Genomic DNA, 20,677 nt, shown 5'->3' with positions numbered 1-20,677 from the left:
CTGAACTTTGAGCCCATGGAAATTTTGGGAAGCTGTGTGAGCCTTTGAGCCCATCAGGGCTGCAACCACAGGTTATTGACATCCTCTGATGGTGTGGAGAAGGACCACCATGTGTATCTGAGTGTGGTTCATATAGAAGGGCACTGGTTGGAGAAGGTCAGGCCTGAGACCTTGCAGCTGGGATAGCATTTGATTTTCAGACAGATTCCAGTTTTGGTTTTTTTTTTTTTTTTTGATTTCTCTTTCTCCCTGCATTTCCAACTCTTTCCATGGAGCATCAAATAGCATCAGCACCATCTCTATGGTGCGCAAAGGGCAGCTGTGGCTGCCGAGTGCCCCAGCAAGAAGCTGGGGTGCCGTGCCCTCAAGCGCAGGCTTTTGGGAGCGGTATTTTGGGGCAGACTCTTTTTTCCCACGAAGAGGCTCTGCCCTGGCGCGGCAGGGAGCGAGGGCTCGCTGCTGACTGCTCCTGCTGCCGCCCCGCTCCCAGCCGCGGCCGCGCCGGGAGAGCCGCCCGTGTCCCGGGAGCGGAGCAGCGTTCTCACGGCTCCTGCCAGCCTCAGCCACGGCTCCCTCCTGCTGCTGGGGGACCGCCTCGGCCCCAGGGCTGCAAAGCGAGGGCCAGGCCAGCTGTGCTGTAAAAACCACCGCGCTGATACACATCTCGCTCTTAATCCCGCCTTGAAGCGGGGATAAGGCAACTGCTCACCTTCCGAGGCTCGGACTTGTTTTCCAGCAGGGGTGCATCAAGGATGCTGGCTGACTGTAGCCAAGGCAGGGAGGCTGTGGAGTCTTGCTTCCCTCTTAAGGAGGAGAAAAATAAAATAAAGGCTGGATAAGACAGTCTGCATCTCTTTGGCAAGTCTGTTTTCTCCTCTGACATGATTCTCCCTTGCAAAAACAGAGCCCAGACTTCCTGCCCTGTAGAAAAACTCTCCAATTCCTTGAACCTTAGGGCTGAGATGGAGAGACCGTGAGAAAGGGCCATGGTTCGAGGTCGTACCCAGCACTGATTTCTCACACCTACTGAATGCAGTGCTGGGAGGGCTCAGGCTCCAGCCTTTTCCTCCTCCCTGCCAAATTCCTGGCCGGTGATGTTGATGCATTACTGTACCAGCCTATCTGTGCTAAGGACCCACGGTCCTGAGGGTGCAATTCATCATCTCGGAGGCGATTCGTTTGGATCCTGCCTGCCGGGATTAAAATCAATAATAATAAAAAGAAACAGTTGTTCCCACTGGTTGCCTCATGCCTCTGTGAGTGGCTGTGCATCACCTATGGCATCTGGAAGTGTGGAGCATTCCATGCACCTTGTTGAAGCCACAGTCCTGCGAGTGGCAGGAGGGGACAGATGAAGCTCATGATGAAGGACCAGCCCTGCTTTCATCTCTGGGGTCTGCTCCTGCCATTTGCCACCAGCTTTCTCAAGTGTGTCTTGTTTTGCCTGTGGAAGCAGTAAATTACCATCCTGGGGCTTTCCCCGCTTGTCATGCCACAGTGACAGGTCAATCTTTACAGGGGATTGAACGAAGGCTAAACTAGGCAGAGTTTTATACGTGGCCCATGTGATGTGTGGCTGTACATCTGCATATCCTTCTCAGGGCAAAAAAGGGATGTGCTGGTATGGAGGAAATCCAGGATCTGTTTAAAAAAAGAAGAGTTGCTTTTATTTTTAAAAGGGAGCTAGTTCTCTCGGCGATGCTAAATGTGGTTTTCCTTCTATTCTGTTTGATGAAAGTTTAGGATGTATCATATTCTGTTCAGCTGCCTTGGGTGTGTCCTTATCCCCCCCGTACGTGCTGTGCCTTTCCACAGCCCCAGTTCTAGCAGGAGGTGGAGATGGGCTCTGTGGCCACTCCTGGGTATGAAGCAGCTCCATCCTGCTGTTCACATCCTGAAGGTGACCCGTGATTTATAGGAGAAATGGGGAGACTGCACAGCTACGTGCGGGGTGGGGAATCTTGGTATGAGAAAAAGGCTGAGGGTGAAGCACATAGATGCGTTTTTTCCTCTCCCCCTGCCCCCCTTGTTCAAACTCTGTAGCGTGGACTCTGAACGGAGCAATGCAGCTGAGGAATTACATGAATGTATGGGAGGGAGAGGCTTTTGGAGTATCTCCGGCTGCCTTTGACTGACACGCTGCTGTTTTGGGGCTAGAATAACTCTCCTGAGGCAAGGCTAAAATAAACTTCAGGATGTGACATAATAATTCTTGATTTTATTTATTTTCTCAGTCTCCCTGTATTGTTCTGCTATCTTCACCCCGTTCCTTATGCAGTGGGATGATGACCCAGCTGTAATCTTTGCTGTCCAGCCACATTACTCCTAAGGCATGGAAACCCATGACTCCTGTGGTGGCCTGACACCAGTGGTCCTGAATGACATGAGTGGAAGCATTATCTGTGTATTTCAGCATACTTGACTCAGTCACACAGAGCCATTATATGCCACTAATAAGTGATTAATTTATTGGCAGAAGGTCAAGTGGGTGAGGGAGTTGTAGTCTTCAGAGGACGTCCTCTTCCCTGTCGTGTGACAGGGTGAGCTGCACTTCTTCTGCCAGCAGTTAGGGCCCTTCGTAAATGTGTGATAAATGTAATATAAAATAAAGCCTGGCAGCTCTGCTCAGCAGCAGATGAACTTGTTGATGGTCCTAGGCCATATTCTGCACTGGTGTTGTATCTGGCACTGGGACAGGGCAATGCAGGCTGCAGTGGATTGCATAGAAGGGGAAGGTCCCTTGCACTGGTTTCTGGCATCTCCCTTTCCCCAGACCTCAACAGGATGGAGATGGGATGGCTGCTCTTCCCAATTCTTCTCTAATTCATGCAGCCCCCTGGCTCCCAGGAGATATTTCCAGCTGTGGTGGACCCTGTATTTTTCACAGGTGAAGGGGTAATGTATCTTCTGGAGTTGCACCTGGCTCTTCCTAAATCCTGTTCCCAAAACCTCTTCCCTCTTGTGCCAGGCTTTGTGGAGACAACCTATTCAACAGAGGTGGCAACCAAAGCCAACACACTCCTGGCCTGCTCCCCCGGTGAGCTCAGGAGACAGGAATGTCCAGTGTGTTGGTAGAGGGTTCCTGAGTTTTCTGGTCTGCAAAAGCCCAAAGCCTCTGGGAGGCATTTGATTTTCCTTTCTGGAATTAGCTTTAGTGCTGAAGGTTGGGTTTGGGCCAGCAAAGCTTCCTTTGAGCCGTCAACCATGCAAAAGACTCCTTGAGTCTGCAGAGTTTCCCTTAAACACAGCTCATCTGCTGCCAGAAATTTCCCTTGCCTGAATATTAAAATCTCCTCAAGTGCCGGTGAGGAATTGCCCAAAGGAAACGTGACCTTCCCAGCCATGCTGGCTCGTCTGGAGCGGGTGTTTGTGGCCATGTGGCAGAGTGTGGGTGCCTGTACTGCTGTGCTGCAGGAAGAGGTGTTCTGTAGTGCAAACAGAAATAAAGCCTCTTCCTTGGCTGGGGGTCCAGAGGGAGGTGAGGTCAAGAGCTGGATCTGAAACAGGCAGCTGGCCTGTCAGAGCAGAAATCGAAGCATCCCCAATGTTTGGCAGGCGGTGTCTCCGTGGGCACGGCTGAACCAAGGTGCTCTCAGCTCATCCTTACAGCTGCAGGATGTCCTCAGGAAGGGAGAAGCCCATTCCACAAAGCGTGTTTGGCTCAACCAAGACATCCAAAAGCTGTTGGCAGAGATGTAGGGACTGTGTAAGAGAAATGACCCGGCCCTGTGATGAGCTTTTGCTGGAGCAAATCTTGCCACACCTCTGGGCTACTTGGGCCACTGAGGTCTCTCTGCCTTTTCTCCTCCCTTCTCCAGTCACACTAAAGTCTGTTTAACGGGGTGAATTTCCTTTCACATTGCATGAAAATCCCTCTGTGGAGGGATTTTATAAAGGCAGGTGGCTGGATTCAGGAGTGTAGCATGCTGTAGCTCATCTTGCAGCTCCTCAAGCTTCAAGTCTTGCTTTCCATTTCCCCATCCTGTGATGGGTGAAATGAAGTTGAGAACTCTTGGTCCCACTGGCAGCTGTGAGTCTGCTTTATCCCCAAATTTCCGCAGCCTGGGACGAATCTGGGGCAGGGCTGGCTGGAAAAGATACATGGGATCAGCCTGATCCTGAAGCACTGGGTAATTATTTCTAGGATTGGGAAAGACGGTTGTGAAATACCACTGTGAGCTGAGCACGTTGAGTTACTGAATGCGGTTGTGAACAATTAGAGCAAATGGGAGACCATGGCCCCGTTTTAGTAAATGGAACCATTTGGAAATTAAATCTTTCCACCTTTTTGCTTCAAAAGGCAATTTAACAGCTGACCCCCTGCTCACACTTGTGCTTGTCCAAACTGAAATGGCACATTTTGTCTGGGGTCCAATAAACCCTGTAGCTGACCCAAACACAAGGACTTTGGCAATGCTTAGTTTCTCATTTGCTTGTGTTTTTTTTGCTTAATTTTGTTTTGTTTGTTTTTCACTAAAGATAAATATTTGTGCTGCTAGGTCAGTCCAAAAGTAATCATCCTTTTTCCTCTGCTTGTCAGTGTGATTACTGAACCCCAACGCATCACTTATTAAACCTCACTCCCCTACCAGCCTGTTTGAGCATGACAGAGAGCTCAGAATCTGAAAATAAATTCAGTTCAGGTGTTTGCTGGAGTGTGCTGGTATCTTTGAATCTGTGGGGGCTTCATCTGCAGCCCTTTCTGCTGAGCAGAGCCATGGTGCTCCCAGCATCGCAGCCCCCCAGGATGTGCAGAGTGTCTGAGGCACATCCCAGCACAGGCAACCTGGAAGCTGGGATTGCTCTGTGGCAAAGCTGGATTGCTCTGAGGCAAGGGGAGCTGGGAAAGTTATTTCTCTGCTTTTGCAGAAAAATCCTTCTCCCCAGAACGGTCGCCCCCGGCTCTGTCCTCAGCCTGTTCGAAGGATGCAGGGACAGAATAGCGAGCCGGTGAGGTCATGGGGAGAGAGTTAGTCACATCCAACTGGGAAAGGGAGAGGGCTGCCAACCAGTGTTGCTCTCACAGTGTGGAAAGCTCATGTGGTTCAGAAGGGACCCCCCCACCCCCCGCCCTCCAGAGCACCCTGGCCAAGCTGGGGGTGTTGATGGAGCACCACCTCTGCAGCAGCTTCCCAAGGAACTGGAGGAAGGAGTGAAAGATTTTAATAAAAATCTAACTTTCTCTGCCATAAACATGGACTTTGCTTTCCATAACTGGGGCGATATGGGCGAGAGGGGGTTAAGAGCCTTTCCAAATTGGAGACTATCTGGAGCTGTCGCACAAGGGAGGGAGATCATGGCAGAGTTTAATGAATGACTTCATTTATATATTAAAAAAAAAAAAAACAACAACATGGTGGCTTTCTGCCAGGTCCACAGACAAGGGTTTCTATGGGAACCTGAGGAAAAATAATAAATAGGAGTGTGGGATGAGTAGGGAAGGGAGGAGGGGAGCTCAGGCTCGGGTCTGGGTCTGCTTTGTTCCTCATGGAGACCCAGTTGGCAAGGGGCGATGAAGGGGTAAAAAGGGAAAGAGCTGAATTTGGTGCTTGCAGAAGGACCCCACCCAAAATAAGGCAGGCAGTAACTGCTCAGCAGTGGAGCGTTCTCTTGGGCTAGTCCTGGGGTCTGCTTTGTTCCCTGCTGCCCTGTGGGTACAGCAGGCATGGGCAGCCTTTCTTCATGGGCTCACAACCTGGCTTTGCTGCCTTGGGGCAGCTGGGATTTTGGGAGGGCAGTTATGTGGAGTCATCCCCAGCTTCCTGACAGGGTGGTGGTGATGGCACCACTGTGCAAAGGGATGCTACTGGGGCTGAGCTCAACAGTCCTGCTCACACTGCAGAGTAAAATAGGCTGTGAGTGAGTCTTCCCTGGAAAGGGTAACAAGGTTCACAGTGTAATTCGAAAGGCTATGTTTTTCATCAATTACTCCCAATGGGCTTTTTTCCTCCCTCATTGCTGGGATAGGGAGGTATCTGCCCTGAACTTCAGAAGAAAACAGCTCTTTGGTGAGACCCATGGTGAAGTGAGGCTCTCTCACATGCTTCATAGTCCAGACTGAGGGCAAAGCTGGGCAGGCTGGCAGACTGACACTCCTGGGGCCAGCTGAAACCTGCCCCTCATTCACTCAAACCATGCTGAAACACGTCTCAACTAAGGCATTTCTGTTTGTTTTTTTCCCCCATTTCCCTTTCCACTGGCTATTTCTTCCAATCTGAATAATGTTGCACTGTATCTCCCATTGTGCAGGTTCATCCTAAGAGGACTGTGGTCCTCAAGGTGTGCCTCAGGTGGGGAAGTGCAGATTGGTCTGGGTCCTGCTGCTGGTGGGAGATGGACTTCCCAGCTCCCATGTGTGTGCCTTCCTGAAAGACATTTCTGTAAACAGGCTTGAAAATGCCAGGGGAAACAGATTTTGTGTCTGCTTTGGACCTGGCTGAGCCAGGGGTGAGTGGGGTGAGGAGGCATCTGCACTAGCATCAGCCCTACGTACCACAGTCAGACCTGCCCAGCTCCAGCTGCCATCACAGGCCCTTTGGGTGACTGGAGGCCACCCCATGGCACATCCCTTTCTGCCTGAATCTCACTGCTGCTGCCAGTGGAGCAGGAGCCGATCCTACGTGGGGAGCCACTGGACTGGCGTTATCACCAGAGAAGGAATGTGGCACCTGCCTTATCACTTCCTTGGGGATGCAAGAGGCTGTTCAGCTCACAGAGGCATTATTGTCCAGCAGCTGAGATGTCTGGGAGAAGCCAGGGCAGGTTTTTCTTCTCCGCAGGGTTGATAGGAAGCCAGGCAGGACCTAGGTGCTGCCATTGGCCGCTGTTTCCTTGGCTCCTGGTCAGGCAGGAGCAGCTCAGCTGCCTAAGGAAACTCATCCCCAGGGTACATATCTTGCCCTCTGTGGACCAAAGCTTGAGATGAGGGTGTTGGATATCTTGCAGCACTGCAATACCCTTTACAAACCCTTCAGGCACCTTGCAGCATTGCAGGACCATTTACAAACCCTTCCAAAGCGGGGGTGCAAAGCTGTTTTTGCAGGGAATGGTGCTGTCCAGTGGGCTTCAGCCCACAGGCAGGTGGGAAGAGGGTATGTACCACATCTTCCTTCTAGAGACTTGCAGGCTCTCCTGCACCCCTCTCCCAGTCCCTGTGTCCCACCTTGTCCTTGCCCATCAGTCAGTCCCACTGGAAGCTGTGCTGATGGAGGTGAGGATGCCGCTTGGAGCATCACCGCTCATGGTGGGAGCACTCCTCTGCAGAAGGCTCCTGCTTGCTGGGGGGAGCACAGACACCTCAGAGCACTGTTACCGGGTTTCACAGGACTGCCTGATGGCATTAAAGATGGGTTTTCCCTCTGGCTTGGCAGGCTGACAGCACAGTGGAGCGTGGAGGATGAGGAGGAGGCGGCGAGAGAGCGGCGGCGGCGGGAGCGCGAGAAGCAGCTGCGCTCGCAGGCGGAAGAGAGCCTGAATGGCACCGGCCCCTGCTCGGAGAGCGCGGCCCTGGCACAGGAAAACCAGTAAGATACCCAGGGACAAATCCTTCAGCAACAGACGCTTTCCTTCCTGCAAACCCCTCCTGCAGCCACTGAGCGTGTGCCCCCGTTGTTTGGGGTGGTTTGGGGAAGATGGGGAAGTTCTCTGATAGGTTTGGGCTGGGGGATTTAGCACACACTAGCAAATAGAGTTCTTTCTTCTTTGGGCAGGGAACCCCACAAGTCCTGCTTTGATAGTTGTCTTGGCTGGAGGCTGGGGGTTTTACTGCCCTGAGAGTTTACACTGGGACAGCTTGGGTCAGGCTGGGCTCTGGTAGGGAGTCCCCATTGCCTGTGATTTCAGTGCTTGGTTAAATTTCAACTTGGGAGTCATCCTACACTAAAAGTAATGGAGTTTCCTGATACGTGCACAGACAAACATGCCCAAGGAGGTGATGCATAATCCCAGGCAGATCACAGTGCAAGCAATCACCTGTCCTGGATGGGCTTCCCATTCCTTCCTTGGCAGTGGGAACCATGGAGCAGCACCTGAGCTGGTGCAGTTTACAGCTCCAAGGGTTAAAATTAACTTTGTATTTTAATGGGGCAAGTCCTACATGGAAATAGCTCAGGGGGCATTTATGGAGGTGCTGAGATCTCTGCTGTCAGAAAGGAAACACCTGGAGAAGGGATAGGATGACATCCCCAGCATCCCACACCACATCCTACTGCAGCTTCCCCATTTCCATGTTTCAGCAGTCCAGATGCCGTGCAGCACTGGGGCTAGCAGAAAAACTAGTCTGCACTCTGAATTGCCAAATTCTTGTCTCAAAGTACTCAGTCTTACCACTATTTATGTGTTCAACTTGTTTCTAAATCTGTTGAACACAATGGAAAAGTAGTGGCAGGATTTGGAGTTATAGTCACAGAGAAGCAACATCTTAATTTTACTGCAAAAAAAGCAAAAGTTATTTATGAAAACCTTTTATTTTTTCATTAAAAGATTATTTTTGCCAAGATACTTCCAAAATAATTCAGGATTTTTTTTTAATAGCATTGCAAAACACCTTCACAAAGTTTTGTGGAAATACACACAGTGATATTCTGCAGACAGAGCTGCTTCAGTCTGCAAAGGGAAGGTCTGGAAAGTAATAATAGTCATTTCCAAATGCCCCCTTCATGTAGGGGCTAGGAAATAATTTGAAAAGGTATTTAAAATGGCAGATGAGATCTCTGGTCTCTGCTTTGCTGGTTGTTGCAGCCCCAGTGACCCAGCTTGCAGGCTCCAGTCCTGTTGGCATGGGCACAGCCATGCTGCTGGCCCCACAGGACCATTGGCATAGCCCAAATTTAATTGAGTGCTGAAGAGGGCAATGACAAGGACAACTCCTAAAATGAAGGGTTTTGCTCCCTGCTCCGTGATGCCAAAGCCTGCTGGGCCAGGCTCAACCACAAGGATGTTTCTTCTTCTTTGGCCATTCCCTGGTTTTGTTTACAGCTGCTGACAGCCACCTGGGCTTGCTCATGCAGCCAGGGTCAGCCCTGGCTATTAATCTTCTGAAAAGCTTCATTCTCTCCTGTGTAAATCCTGCCCCCTCCTTCCTGTGGCTCTTCCCACGCTGGGACTCGTCCTGTCCATGTCACTCCCCTTAGTTCAAACCCACCCTTGCATTTCCTTGCTCCAAAGGGACAGAATGAACCTCCTGTTCTCCCTTATCCCCACTAAAGAAAACCAGAAATAGTCAGGAGGACAGAGGGTTTGCAGGAAAGACAGGATTGTTCTTGGGAGCCAGAGGGATGCACATCAGCTGAAGTGGTGATGATGGGGCTGTGCTGGCTTTGTGCTTCTCCTTGGATTGGGTTTGCAGAGGGACACAGGGAAGCAGTTTTCTGACAGCATTCAGCCAGTCTCCTTTGCTCCCTGGGAGCTTTTCTGTTAGCCTGAGCACACATTTGTGGCCAGGGACACAGATACTGCAATGATTTTCCCATGGCTATCTTCAACAGTACAGCTCACCCAGAGAAGAATAAATGGAATAACTGAAAGGAGAAGGACTGTGTCAGTCTGTGGCTCTTTCAGGCCAGCTTTAGGCCTTTTTGCTTACCCTTCATGCTAATTTTCCTTCTTGCTGTGTTTCAGCTATGACTTCAAGCCATCTGGGACTTCGGAGCTGGAGGAAGATGAGGGGTTCAGTGACTGGTCCCAGAAGCTCGAGCAGCGCAAGCAGAGGTGAGTAGGACACAGATGAGCCAAGGGGAGGGGTACCCATGTCCCCAGCAGAAGGACTGTCCCTGAGGAGTGGTGACCAAGCCCAGGGCAAGTCTAGTATGTGTAAGAAGGAGGCCAGAGTCCAGAGCATCAGCAGAACAGAACAGGCGCACACCACTGGGACAGATGCTCTCTGCCTGCCATTTGGGCTAGCAGGGAATGGCCCAGGGACAGCCCCAAGCTTTGGGGATGTTTGGATTGAGCTTTGTGCTCCAAGCAGTGGCAGCCTGCCAGGACTCCTGGGTTTGGAGGAGTGACAACAGCAGATTTAAGCCACCTGAGCTGCTGCAGGGGCTGAAACGGTCTCTTACATAATCCAGGCCAGCCTAAAAAGCTGTTCTAAGTTACTGCTGCTTCCTGGCTCATGTCAGCATAGTGGGTGTTATGGCCCCAGCCCACCTTGTGCCTGACTCCTCTCTGAGGAGGGAAAAACAGGCAGCAAAGAGCCCTGAGAGCCCTCCCATCACTCCTCCCTTACAGAACTAAATCAAACTCCTGCCTTAACCATTTCCCTTGGATACTGTCTACCTGCACATGAACTCTGTGACTCAGCTCTCTTGGCAGCTTGATTTTGTAGGGAATTTTTGACGTAGCCTCTTCTTTACAATGAAGAATTCTTTGCACAGAGAGGTGGTAGATGTCCCTTCCCTGGAAACATTCAAGGTCAGGTTGGATAGGGCTCTGAGAAACCTGATTTGATTGAAAAGGTTCCTGCTTATTTCAGAGAGATTGGACTAGATGACCTTTAAAAGTTCTTTCCAACCCAAACTATTCTGTGACTGAAAAAATGCTTAAGATTAATATTTACTGCTGAATAAATAAAAATGAGCTCAAAGTTTTGTTACTTTTCTCCAAATGTTGTGGCTAAACCATGTTGCAAGCTGTACCTTTGCAGCCCTGACCCCACAAACTCTTCTCAAGCACCTCCAAGGCGCAGCACAATGTAATTATAACACCTGTGGGAGCAATTAGAAATCATCTGCTTTTTGGTTTGCTGCCTCTTTTTCCAGCCCCCCTTGCAAAGAGCTTTTCTGGAAAGAAAGACCACTGCTTTTCCCTCTTGGCCTTTAAAAGAGAATTAGTTGGAATTAACACTATCCTCCCCAGGTCTTTCTAGTTGGGTTTTTATGTGATGCTTGTGTTTCTCCTGTAGTGGGAAGGGAGGGTGGTGTTCATGACAGGTGAAGCCCATCAGTGAGAGGTGGTACTTTAAAAGCAGGAGCAGGAGGTGGAGGCTGTTTGGCTAAGGGCTGGTTGGGAGAGGCACCTGAAGGAGTTCAGACTCTGTGGGCTTGCTGGGGGCAGGCTTTTTGTAAAGGCTGGGCTTGTCCTCACAGCAGGGGCTGTGCCCTGTAAGGTCCTTGCAGCAGCTCCTGGGACCTGCCTCATCCAAAGGGCGAGCTTGGAGCATGCTGTGAGCACAGGTAGGTTGTGTGTCTGCCTGTGGTGCCCCGTGCTGGGACGAGCAGTGCTGTGGTCAGGCTTTCCCAACTGGGGTTTAAGTGGTGAATGAGTGGACGGAGATAGCTGCTCTCTGCTGGATGGAGCTAAACCAGGTCCTGCATCCTGAGAGCCTTGGTGCTAAGGCATGTTTTCTCTTTGGTCCTGGTTCTTCTCTTTGAGGTGGGAGATCCATGCTATTAGCTGTGTGTAAGAAGGTGAAGCTGTGCCAGCCTAGCTGCCTCCCATACAGCATTGCTGTGGTGTGAAAGGCATCCTATGGGCTGCACTCTGTTTGCTGGCTTTAATTTTTAATATGAGCTTGTACCTGAGCTGGAGATATTGCTGGCATCCTGGTGGAGAGCTGCTAGCTTCCTGGGCCTTCAGAGCATGTTTGCTCTTCGTGAGAGGATGATGAGAAACAAGTCAAGTGAGCCAGCATATGCATCATCTTTTTCCCCATGTGGTCAATGTGGAGGGCTGGATGGGGGCTGACCTGTGAGCTGCCTTCCCAGCAGCAGAGAGGTGGGTGGAAAGGTCTTGTTGGAACTTGTTTTTGTGTTTTGGTGCTGCCTGTTGAGGGAGGAGCAGTGAGTCAGCCTTGCCCTTTGGCAGCTGCCTGCTAGCCAGCTCTCTAGCCCTGCTCTCTCAAGCCAGGCGATTTTCTAAGAACTGGGTGGAAGGAGAAAGCTCTTTTGGCTGGGGAAAGAAAGATGGCAATAACAGCTTGGTGTGTGGCTGTGAGCTAGTCAGAGTTCTGGGGTTATGTACTCCTGTGTCCCTGTGCCCAAAGGCATGGGCTGCTCTGCTCTTGCAAAGCTGATGGCATAAACATACTCTTGGATTGCCTCTTTCAGCCTTGGAGACCTGGAGCAATTCTCTTGGACCAAACCCACTGTGGTTTTTAAACCCCTAAGCCAGGGGTGACCCCATTTGCTTTGGAGCTCCTTTGTTTTGCTGGGCTATGAGATGAGTGATGTGAGTGGAGGTGTAATTCTTTCCAGTGGCAGAACTGAGGCTTGGGACCAAGTGTCAATGCAGCATTGCTTGTGACGCGCTGTGCTTTGCCCATGGAATGATTCTAGGAAAGTGGCTCTGCAGCCTTTCCCTAGAGTTCAGCTTCAGCTTGAGAAGCATGCTCATGTGCTGCTGGTTGGGCTCTCCTGCAGCAAGAGACTCTGTTAATGTGGAAGATGAGTTTAAGCAGAGAAGGGCTGTTTGGTGCCCCATGTTGAATTAATGCTGGGAGCCATGGGGGCAGCATTAGATTTGTGTTTGAACTATCTTTGCAGGGTGTGCTGGTGCACCTGGAATTTTAGCTGTAGCTAGGCAAGGAATTGAGCCAGCACTGCATCAAACCCCTGCCAGAGGTTTGAGCAGAGGGCTCTTCTCTGCTTTCCTATGGGTTTTGCCCATCATGATGCTGGTAATGTGCAGATCCCTTCAGCTCTGCCACAGCTCTTAGTTGAGCTGAGCCTTGGACACTTGCAGTGGGGGGGGAGTGAGATGTGACTGCTGTTACATCTGGGTGCCTGGAACTGGCTGTGAGCCCTGGTGTGGAATACCCAGCACGCTGTAGGCTTGGGGAAGTGGTAAATTTGGATTTCTAGAGGTGTGAGGTACATCATGGTATCTGTAGGCTCATAACTGTGCTCTTATTCTTTGATCTCTCCCCCATCTCTAGGTCTCCAAGGCAGTCCTATGAAGAAGAGGACAGTGGTGTGAGAGAAGCTGAAGTCAAACTGGAGCAGATCCAGCTGGATCAGGAAAGCCTGGAGGAGAATATGGTTATCAGAGAGGAAGAGAGGCTGTGCCAGGAGGAACAAGAGGCTCAAGAACGTGAGGAAGAGGAACAAGCTGAGCAAGAGGTGGGATCAGGAGGAGCTGACCCTCTTTCCAGAGAACTGATGGGAGAGCTGATGCTAGGGGCTGCTCTGCCATGTCCTGGCTCACCACTGCTGCTGGAAGCTGAGCCCATGCAGACATTAGCTATTCTTTCATGGCATAACGTGGGCTGGTGCCACTTTTGCCTGTGTGCTGTGCCTTCTTGTGATCACTGCAGGCAGCCCTGCCATTTTGTGAGGGGGATGTGCTTGCTCCCAGAGTTTGTAGTGGCTTTGCCATGTCCCTGTCATGCTGAGAAGAAAGTGTTATTTCTCCTGTGGCTTTGTGGGCAGTGAGTAGCTTTACAGGAGAACTGAAATCTAAATTATACTGCTTGTTTTTCTCTCCCCAGCCTTTATCACACCTTTGGAGTACTTTGTCTTGATAGATCTCTTAGTCTTGCATTGCCCTCAGCTGAGTGGGTTTTTTTATTGTTCTGATAATTCCTGATTAAGGGGAGGGGGGGGAGAGAGAGAGAGACAAAGCTGGAATTCAAGTGGTGTGCAAGTCAGGGGGCTGAGCTTCAAATATCATTTGTTATAAATGGATTTTGACTGTCTGGGGCTAGTAAGATTTTTGAATTTGAACTGTGTGTTACCCTTTATTCTAAAGGCAGCTTCTCTCTCTCCTTTCGGCCTCTAAATGAGAAATTAATGTTTTCCTATCTCAGTTGTGGTAAGCAATCTTTATAACTGATGCAAGAACCCCTTTTCATACCATTTGGGAATCCTGAACCTGCAAAATTTCTGATTTCTGCCCTCCCTTCCAAATGACATATGAGCTTCTTCCTGAATGTTTCCAAATTAGATAATGTTAATGCAAAGTTTCTGTGCTTTTGTGTTTATTTAGTGTAAAGCAGGAAGCCTGGGAGACGGGAAAAATCACTTTTGTTGCATAATAAGCAGTTTGACCAACTCACTTCCTGGCTTGTTCTTTTTTCTGCACTCAGGAAAAGAAGAGAAGACGAAATGATGGAGAGAAGGAAGGAGAAACACCAGAGAAACGCCAGAAGGCCCCAAGCCTTGGCAGCCTGGAAGAGGAGGAGCTGTGCTCTGACCACACTGCAGTGTGCTCCACAAAGGTCTGTGCTCCCGGGGTCCTGCTGGATGCGTGGCAGCTGTCACAACAGAGGACCCAGCTGATGATGGGGAAGGATTGCCCAGGGCTTGCAGCAATGAGGGGTGTGAGACCCGTTATCTGTCCTGCTACGAGTGAGGCAAACCACCTGAGCAATTTGCCTCGTCTTTCATGGCTGTCATCCTCTCCTCCTACTTGGCCTGCTTGAGCTGACAGGGGCTGTAGCAGTCACTCTAAAAGTCTAAAGTTCATTGAGAGCACCAGGGAATATTGTGATACTGAGATACCTGTGCTTTCAACTTGTGTAGTCTTTAGTAAAATTCTCAAGAACTTAATGAAATTTCCCTTCCAAAGGGGGAAAAAAACACCAATAACTGAAACAGTGGCATTTCTCTCTTAATTAGAATAAAGTGTGTGACTGAGGTTGTTTCAACAAATGAGGATTTCTGATCTCTGAAGCATTGTGTCCTTCCCAATCACATCGGTTTTACATTGATGTTCTTGTTAAACTCCCATTACTAACACCACCTGAATTGCATCTTATGACTTGCATTGCATTTACTACAAATCCTCGGTTCTGTGTGTGTGCTTTTGAATACAATAGATACAGATAAGTGTTTCTGTACTGAGTGGTTTTTTTGTCTTTGTAAGCCCCAACCTTTTTGATTGTAGCAGTGAGAGATAGTGAGGAGTCTGTGCAGCCTGTTAATCTGCTATTAGAACTACCTTTGCTTTTTTTTTTTTTTTTTGAGTCTAGTTTTGTGCTATTTGTGGCTTACTCAATAGTTCCTGAGTGAGAATGATTGTATGAGTACTTTCTTTTGCATCAGTAAATAGATGGCAAGAGGAAGGTTTCATCATTTGCAGCTATCTGATTTTGCTTTTAGTGGAGAATCCATTTTATAGTCAAAAGAGGGGGGGACAGAGCGGGTGTGGATGCAGGCTGGGTGCTAATGCCAGGTTTGAAAAGTGGAGGGGGTAGCCAAAGCATATTCCTGAAGTGGGACTGGTGGGGAAATGTGGAAAATGCTTTCAGGAACTTTAATGTGCTGTACCTTCTGTCTTTACAACCCCAAAACACACATAGCTTCTCGACCTCAGCTGAACTGCTGCTGCTGGGATGAGCCCAGGGAAAGGTTTAGAAATACAGCCCCTCTATTTTGTAGTGGTGATGTCAGAGCTCACCCCACACACTAAGCTAGATGCAAAACTGCTCAGGAAAAATCTGAGCTTGGAATCTTTCCAAAGGAAGGATGATCTTTACACCCCAGCTAGCAGGGCTCTGTGACCACTGAGAACTAATAAGCACATTGGCCACCAAGAAGGTGTTTTGGCTCAGGAAGCTCAGCAGAAGCCCTGCTTGTAGTGGAAGGCAAAAGCCTCTGCAGTCAGTGCTGTGTTCCCTGTCAGACGTGGCTGGTGGAGGCTGGGTGTACACCTGGGGCAGGCTGATGTTGGGTTGTAGGGTGGTGGGTGTTTGGGGTGCAGAGGGGCCAGTGTGGCCTCAGGGCTGAAATAGGGGGGCGAGTTTTGTACCAGTCCTGTTTTGTCACAGGCTGCTTGTGAGCCCTGAGTTTTGAGGCTGGCTAAATGAGCAACTGTGGTTTCTTCTGGCCTTCAGAAAGTGCTTGGGACCAGGGAAATGCACAATTCTCACTGCAAGGAAATGCCAGGGATGGGGGGAGGTGGTCTCCAAATAGCACAGTGAAAGTTTGATCCTACCTACACTGTCACACTGAGGTACATTGTCATTTACAGCTTTTTCTAGGCCCCTCTGTGTTTAACCTGATGCTTGCTGATAACCTTTCAGAAATGCCTGTGTATGGTTTGCACCTGCACACCATCTCCCTGGCAGGGTTGGCAAGGCTTTTTCCTAGTGACATCTGCTGGTGTTTGGGAAACTGAGGCAAAGATCTATGAGATTGCCCTTTCAGGTTGGTGCTGTGCCCTGTCAGGTACCAGCCTGCCCTTCAGTGAGCAAGGTGAAGTCTCTGAAGTCATGGCAGAGGCAAGCAGCAGCTCCTGCAGCAGCAAGCAAAGGAGTGAGCTGACAGCAGGCAGAGAGCCTGCCCTGCAGACAGAGCTGGCTGATGGGCTTCTGTCCTGCTGCTGTGGGGGGACCCTGCAGAGTGACTCTCCCCAGGTCATCTCTATTAGCCAGGGTTGCACTGTTTGCTTGTTCTCTAATGGGCCTTGTGCTCCTGGGCACAGCTGGTAAATGTGTCCTCTATATGACACTGTCTTCTGTTTAGCTAAAATTTAGCACCAGCATCCTGAAAGCATCTTAAAGGATCATTTAGTGGTGTTTTTTATCTGCTGACTTGGTAGGTGATGCTTCCTGTGGCACAGGCAGCAGTTTTACAGGGGGAGAAGGCTCCTTTTTGCTTGGTTGCTGCTCCTTGACTCTGTGGGAGCTGGTGTTAAGAAAGCCCCCTCTTTGGCTTCGAGGTGATTTTTTTCTCTGTATGCTTGTTTTCTGGGCCATGAAAGAGTCACAAGGTTTAGTAACATTTGAGCTTTCCTTTCCTGCAGTGGTTGTGAAGTGTTTGCTTGCCTTCCTGTCTTGGCCAAGGAGTTATTTCACAGGAGCCTCTTGTGCAAAACTTTTTCCTGATGGCTTGGCATGAAGAGGTGGCTCCATGGGCTGATTTGCCCTGTCTGTGTGCTTCTCTGGTGTGGATAATTTGACATAATGCATGCCTGTGCTGCTCCCATGCTTGGCTTTTCTTCTGCAAGATGTGGCCTCTAGTTTTCCCCCTTGTCTTTCTGTGCTTGCCATTTCCCTTTTTGTGTCTGGCTAGGAAAACAAAGGTCTGAGAACTCCTTCACCAGAGGCAGTAGAAAAAATAGTCTTGTTTGGTGTTTCAGCTGTCAGTCAATCTACACATGGTTGCTTTGCCTCTGAAATTGGTTGGGATGCTCTTCCCCTGCTTGGAAAGAAGGAGGAAAGGGCATGCTCACTGTCTCTCTGATCTGTAGGGGAACATGGGGGCTGAGTGAGTAATTTCTAACCAAAATATGGGTGAGAGATGAGGGCCAAGAAATGGTCAGCTAAGGTGACCTGCATCCATCTGAGGTCCCTGGACAAAAGCAGTATCTGTCTTCTTCCTCCCCTTTAGATCACGGACAGAACTGAGTCGCTGAACCGCTCAATACAGAAAAGGTATTTCTGGGGTTGGCCTCAGGGCAAAGCAGGTCCTGCAAAGGGAGGTGGTCAGCAGGTCCTGCTGTGGGGAGGGGCAGGAGTGACAGGCTGCCTATGGCTCAGAGTCCTCCCTTCTGGCTGAGGCACTGGGGGAGCCTTAATCCTCCTCTCTGTTCTGCAGCAACAGCATAAAGAAGAGTCAGCCTCCTCTCCCTGTGTCGAAGATTGATGACAGGCTGGAGCAGTACACACAGGCTATTGAGGTGGGTTGCTGTGCTGTCTCTGCCCTCACCTTCCCAGGAACCCTCTTTGCTGGTGTTGCTCCCCCACCATGCCTCCCAGCCTTACCATCTGTGAGGTGACAGCTGAATTGTCCTCCCTTGGATGTGAGCACTCCTTGCTCCTGTCTGTATGTCCCTCCACAGCATAAAGTAGGTTTCTTTAGCAAGCTGTCCTGTGCTTGTTTTTTTCATGTTCTCTGCTTAAAGAGTGGGCGTATCTGACAGGAACTAGTAGGGCTTTACAGGTCTCCTTTTACACCCCCTTATCTCAAAGGACCTTCTGGGGTTAAACATAATCAAGAGGCACACTCTGATGGCAGACTGTCTCCATTTATTTTCCAGACCTCTACAAAGGCTTCAAAATCTGTCCGGCAGCCCTCTCTTGACCTTCCCACCACGAGCATGATGGTAGCCAGCACAAAAAGCCTCTGGGAGACTGGGGAAGTCACAGCTCAATCTGCAGTGAAGCCCTCAGCCTGTAAGGTACAGCCCTTGGAGGACTTGCCTTGCTTGTGCCAGAGGCAGGGACTGGTCCCTGGGCACAACGTGCGTTGTCCTTGTTCATCCTGTTGATACATCTTGTTTGTGGGGCCTAAAAGCTCCAAAGGCTTCGATATTAGAGGTCTTCCATCCTGTTTGTAAGGCTTTGCACCTTGGAGATTCAATTTTTCTGACAAGATCCCCAATTGTTCCTTGGTGGTACATGCAGGAAAACCTCTGTGTTGCTGGTTGAAGCTCTGATTTGAAATGGGAATAAAATCAGCTGGTGGGGAGAATGTGTGTGTTTCCTACAGGGGCTAGGGCTGAGCTCCTGTTGTCAAGCATGAAGTTGCATCTAGTACTAAGGTGATAAATCTTATAAACTTGGAAAATGCAGAGAGTATTTTGTATTGCTCTCAGTGATTTCACTTTCTGGCTGTTGTGGGTGAGGCTGGTTCTGCAATATGTTGGCTGCAAGTCTGTTTATGAGAGCAGAATTCCTTTGGGTAGAGAAGCCTTGATGTTTACATGTCCTAAATAGTTAATGAACTTGAGAAAATAAACATCTTGGAGCTAATTCAGACTCTTGTGGAAGAGTGATAGGAAAACATAGGATTTACTGGGAACAGGAAGACATTTTCACAGTCATGGGTTTTAGCAGCAGCTGTTGTAGGTCAGATGTGATATTATAAATAAAAAACGGAGGTCAGATGTGTGGGTTGGAAATGGATGTGAACAAAGATGTGTTCAGCAGCATGAGCAGTGAAGGGTAATGAAATCATAATTTTCTCAGGATATCGTGGCTGGAGACATCGTCAGTAAAAGAAGCCTTTGGGAACAGAAGGGGAATCCCAAACCTGAGAGCAGTATCAAGGTGAGTTGGTGTCTGTGAGTATGAGAGCACTTGAGCTGCTGACAAAGAACAGAGCTGTGTTGGAAGTATTGAGAAGACAATGTTCTGTAGGGACAAGGGCTGCCTGTATCTGTCAATGCAATTGGATGCTTAGGAGCTCTTCCTGACAGTGAATTGCTATTGGCTCAGCTCTAGTGAAAATGGGGGCAAAAATACTTTTATATCCACTAATTCTGAAAGGTCTCTTGAATAACATGTTGTTCTCAGCCCATGTGCTGGGAGTTCCAGCCATCTAGGCTCAGATGGAACTGCAAATTTGAGCAATTTTATTCTTGTTATGCTTTTTGGCACTGAGAGTAAACAAAACGTGCAAAACTAAGCGGAACTGAACCTAAGACTGTATCGCTTGCAGATGGATCTGGGGTTTTGTGGGAATGTTTGTGGAAATGTCTTCTAAAATGCAGCAAGTAGCTACTGCTTAAACTGTCTAGGCTGGGAGAGGAAGATGAAAGTATCTTGTCAGTTCCTGTGTTGAAACTGCCAGTACCTGGTAAATCCCACAGTCTTGCCATGGATAAAAACAACCCTGGCTTGGGGGTCTGGGCTCTTAGATGAGCCCTCCCTCACAATGCCTGCATAGCATCCACTTTCCTATTGCATATCCTGGTTTTTGGTGTTACCTTTTGCTTATAGAAGGTGATGATGGATCTGTGCAGAGAGTTTGTGTGAAGGGGGCAAGAAGGCAGTACAGAATGGGCTGTCTCCAAGGCAACTGTATCATGTGCTCCTCTAGCTTCAGTTACTTGATTTTTGACTGCCTATTTAACAAAGAAAAATGCTGACTTTGGCTCTTCCTTTCTCTCCTGTTCAGTCCACTCCTTCTGGCAAAAAGTATAAATTTGTTGCAACAGGCCACGGCCAGTACAAGAAGGTGTTGATAGACGATGCTGCAGAGCAATAGTGTGTCTGGAGGACTCATTAACCAGGTAGGTGGGACGTGGCTCTGCTCTGTTCTGGCAGCACGCTGGGGTTGTCTCTGCCAGCAGCACTTTGGGCGAGTTGGAAGGTGCTGTATGGGAGCAGCTGGAGCCTGGCTTTGGGCCTCTGTCTGGCTGGAGCACAGTGGGTACACAGCAGGGGTTTGTTTTGGTCTCTGCCTTTCTGATGCTGCTGGATACCTCTGCTAGTGTAATCTGCAGGGCAAGTCCCTTAGCTGCTGCTGTTTGGGTGAAGATGTGTTTGCCTTTGCTAGTTCAAAGGAATGGTCTCTCTGCTGTCTTTCCTTATGCTCTCTTAAGTTGCAAGGAATAGAGAGAGATAGCTGGAGGTTGTTCTGGCTGAGCAATAGGGGCTGATGTACTTCTGAAATTCAAATGTTTCTGGGGTTTAATTCCCAGATTTACTGAATTAATCATCTTTTAAGATTAACTTTTAAGGACTTTGGTGACCTCTTGGAACCAGTCTATAATAAAGTTGTAGCAGGAAGGATGTGAACATCTGTTATACTGGGTAGACCAGCAGAGCAGAAAGGACTGTTCTCTGTGCAGCAAGGGGAAGGTAGAGCTGGGTTGCTGTCTCTGTGCTCTCTTAAAACAGCCTTTGGATCTCATGTTCCTATTGTGTTTAGGCTCATAGATATCCTGGTGTTATCTTGAGTGGATGATAGTAGAGGGTTGTGGCAATAAGGAGGAATGGTGTAGAGGGAGATGATAACTGGTTGGATCCAACTGGGCAGCATCTGGCACAATGAGTGGAGAGGAAGTTGAGGGT

At 49.3% G+C, this 20,677-nt stretch overlaps 1 protein-coding gene across 2 annotated transcripts in view; it reads left to right on the top strand.

Annotated features, from left to right (window-relative positions):
• Positions 1-20,677, top strand: part of LSP1 (lymphocyte specific protein 1) — a 48,471-nt gene that overhangs the window by 17,612 nt on the left and 10,182 nt on the right. For both annotated transcript variants that reach the window (XM_021526725.4, XM_021526726.4), the window contains exons 2-10: positions 7,371-7,523; positions 9,619-9,708; positions 12,872-13,055; positions 14,021-14,152; positions 17,268-17,311; positions 17,475-17,556; positions 17,917-18,057; positions 18,848-18,928; positions 19,779-19,893. In XM_021526725.4, coding sequence (XP_021382400.3) covers positions 7,371-7,523; positions 9,619-9,708; positions 12,872-13,055; positions 14,021-14,152; positions 17,268-17,311; positions 17,475-17,556; positions 17,917-18,057; positions 18,848-18,928; positions 19,779-19,868 — 997 coding nt within the window. In that variant the 3' untranslated portion in view covers positions 19,869-19,893. The remainder of the gene's footprint in view (positions 1-7,370; positions 7,524-9,618; positions 9,709-12,871; positions 13,056-14,020; positions 14,153-17,267; positions 17,312-17,474; positions 17,557-17,916; positions 18,058-18,847; positions 18,929-19,778; positions 19,894-20,677) is intronic.

Source organism: Lonchura striata, chromosome 5, assembly GCF_050655825.1.
Source record: "Lonchura striata isolate lonStrDom1 chromosome 5, ASM5065582v1, whole genome shotgun sequence".
Lineage (NCBI taxonomy): Eukaryota > Metazoa > Chordata > Aves > Passeriformes > Estrildidae > Lonchura > Lonchura striata.
This window is presented reverse-complemented; position numbering and strand designations above follow the sequence as displayed.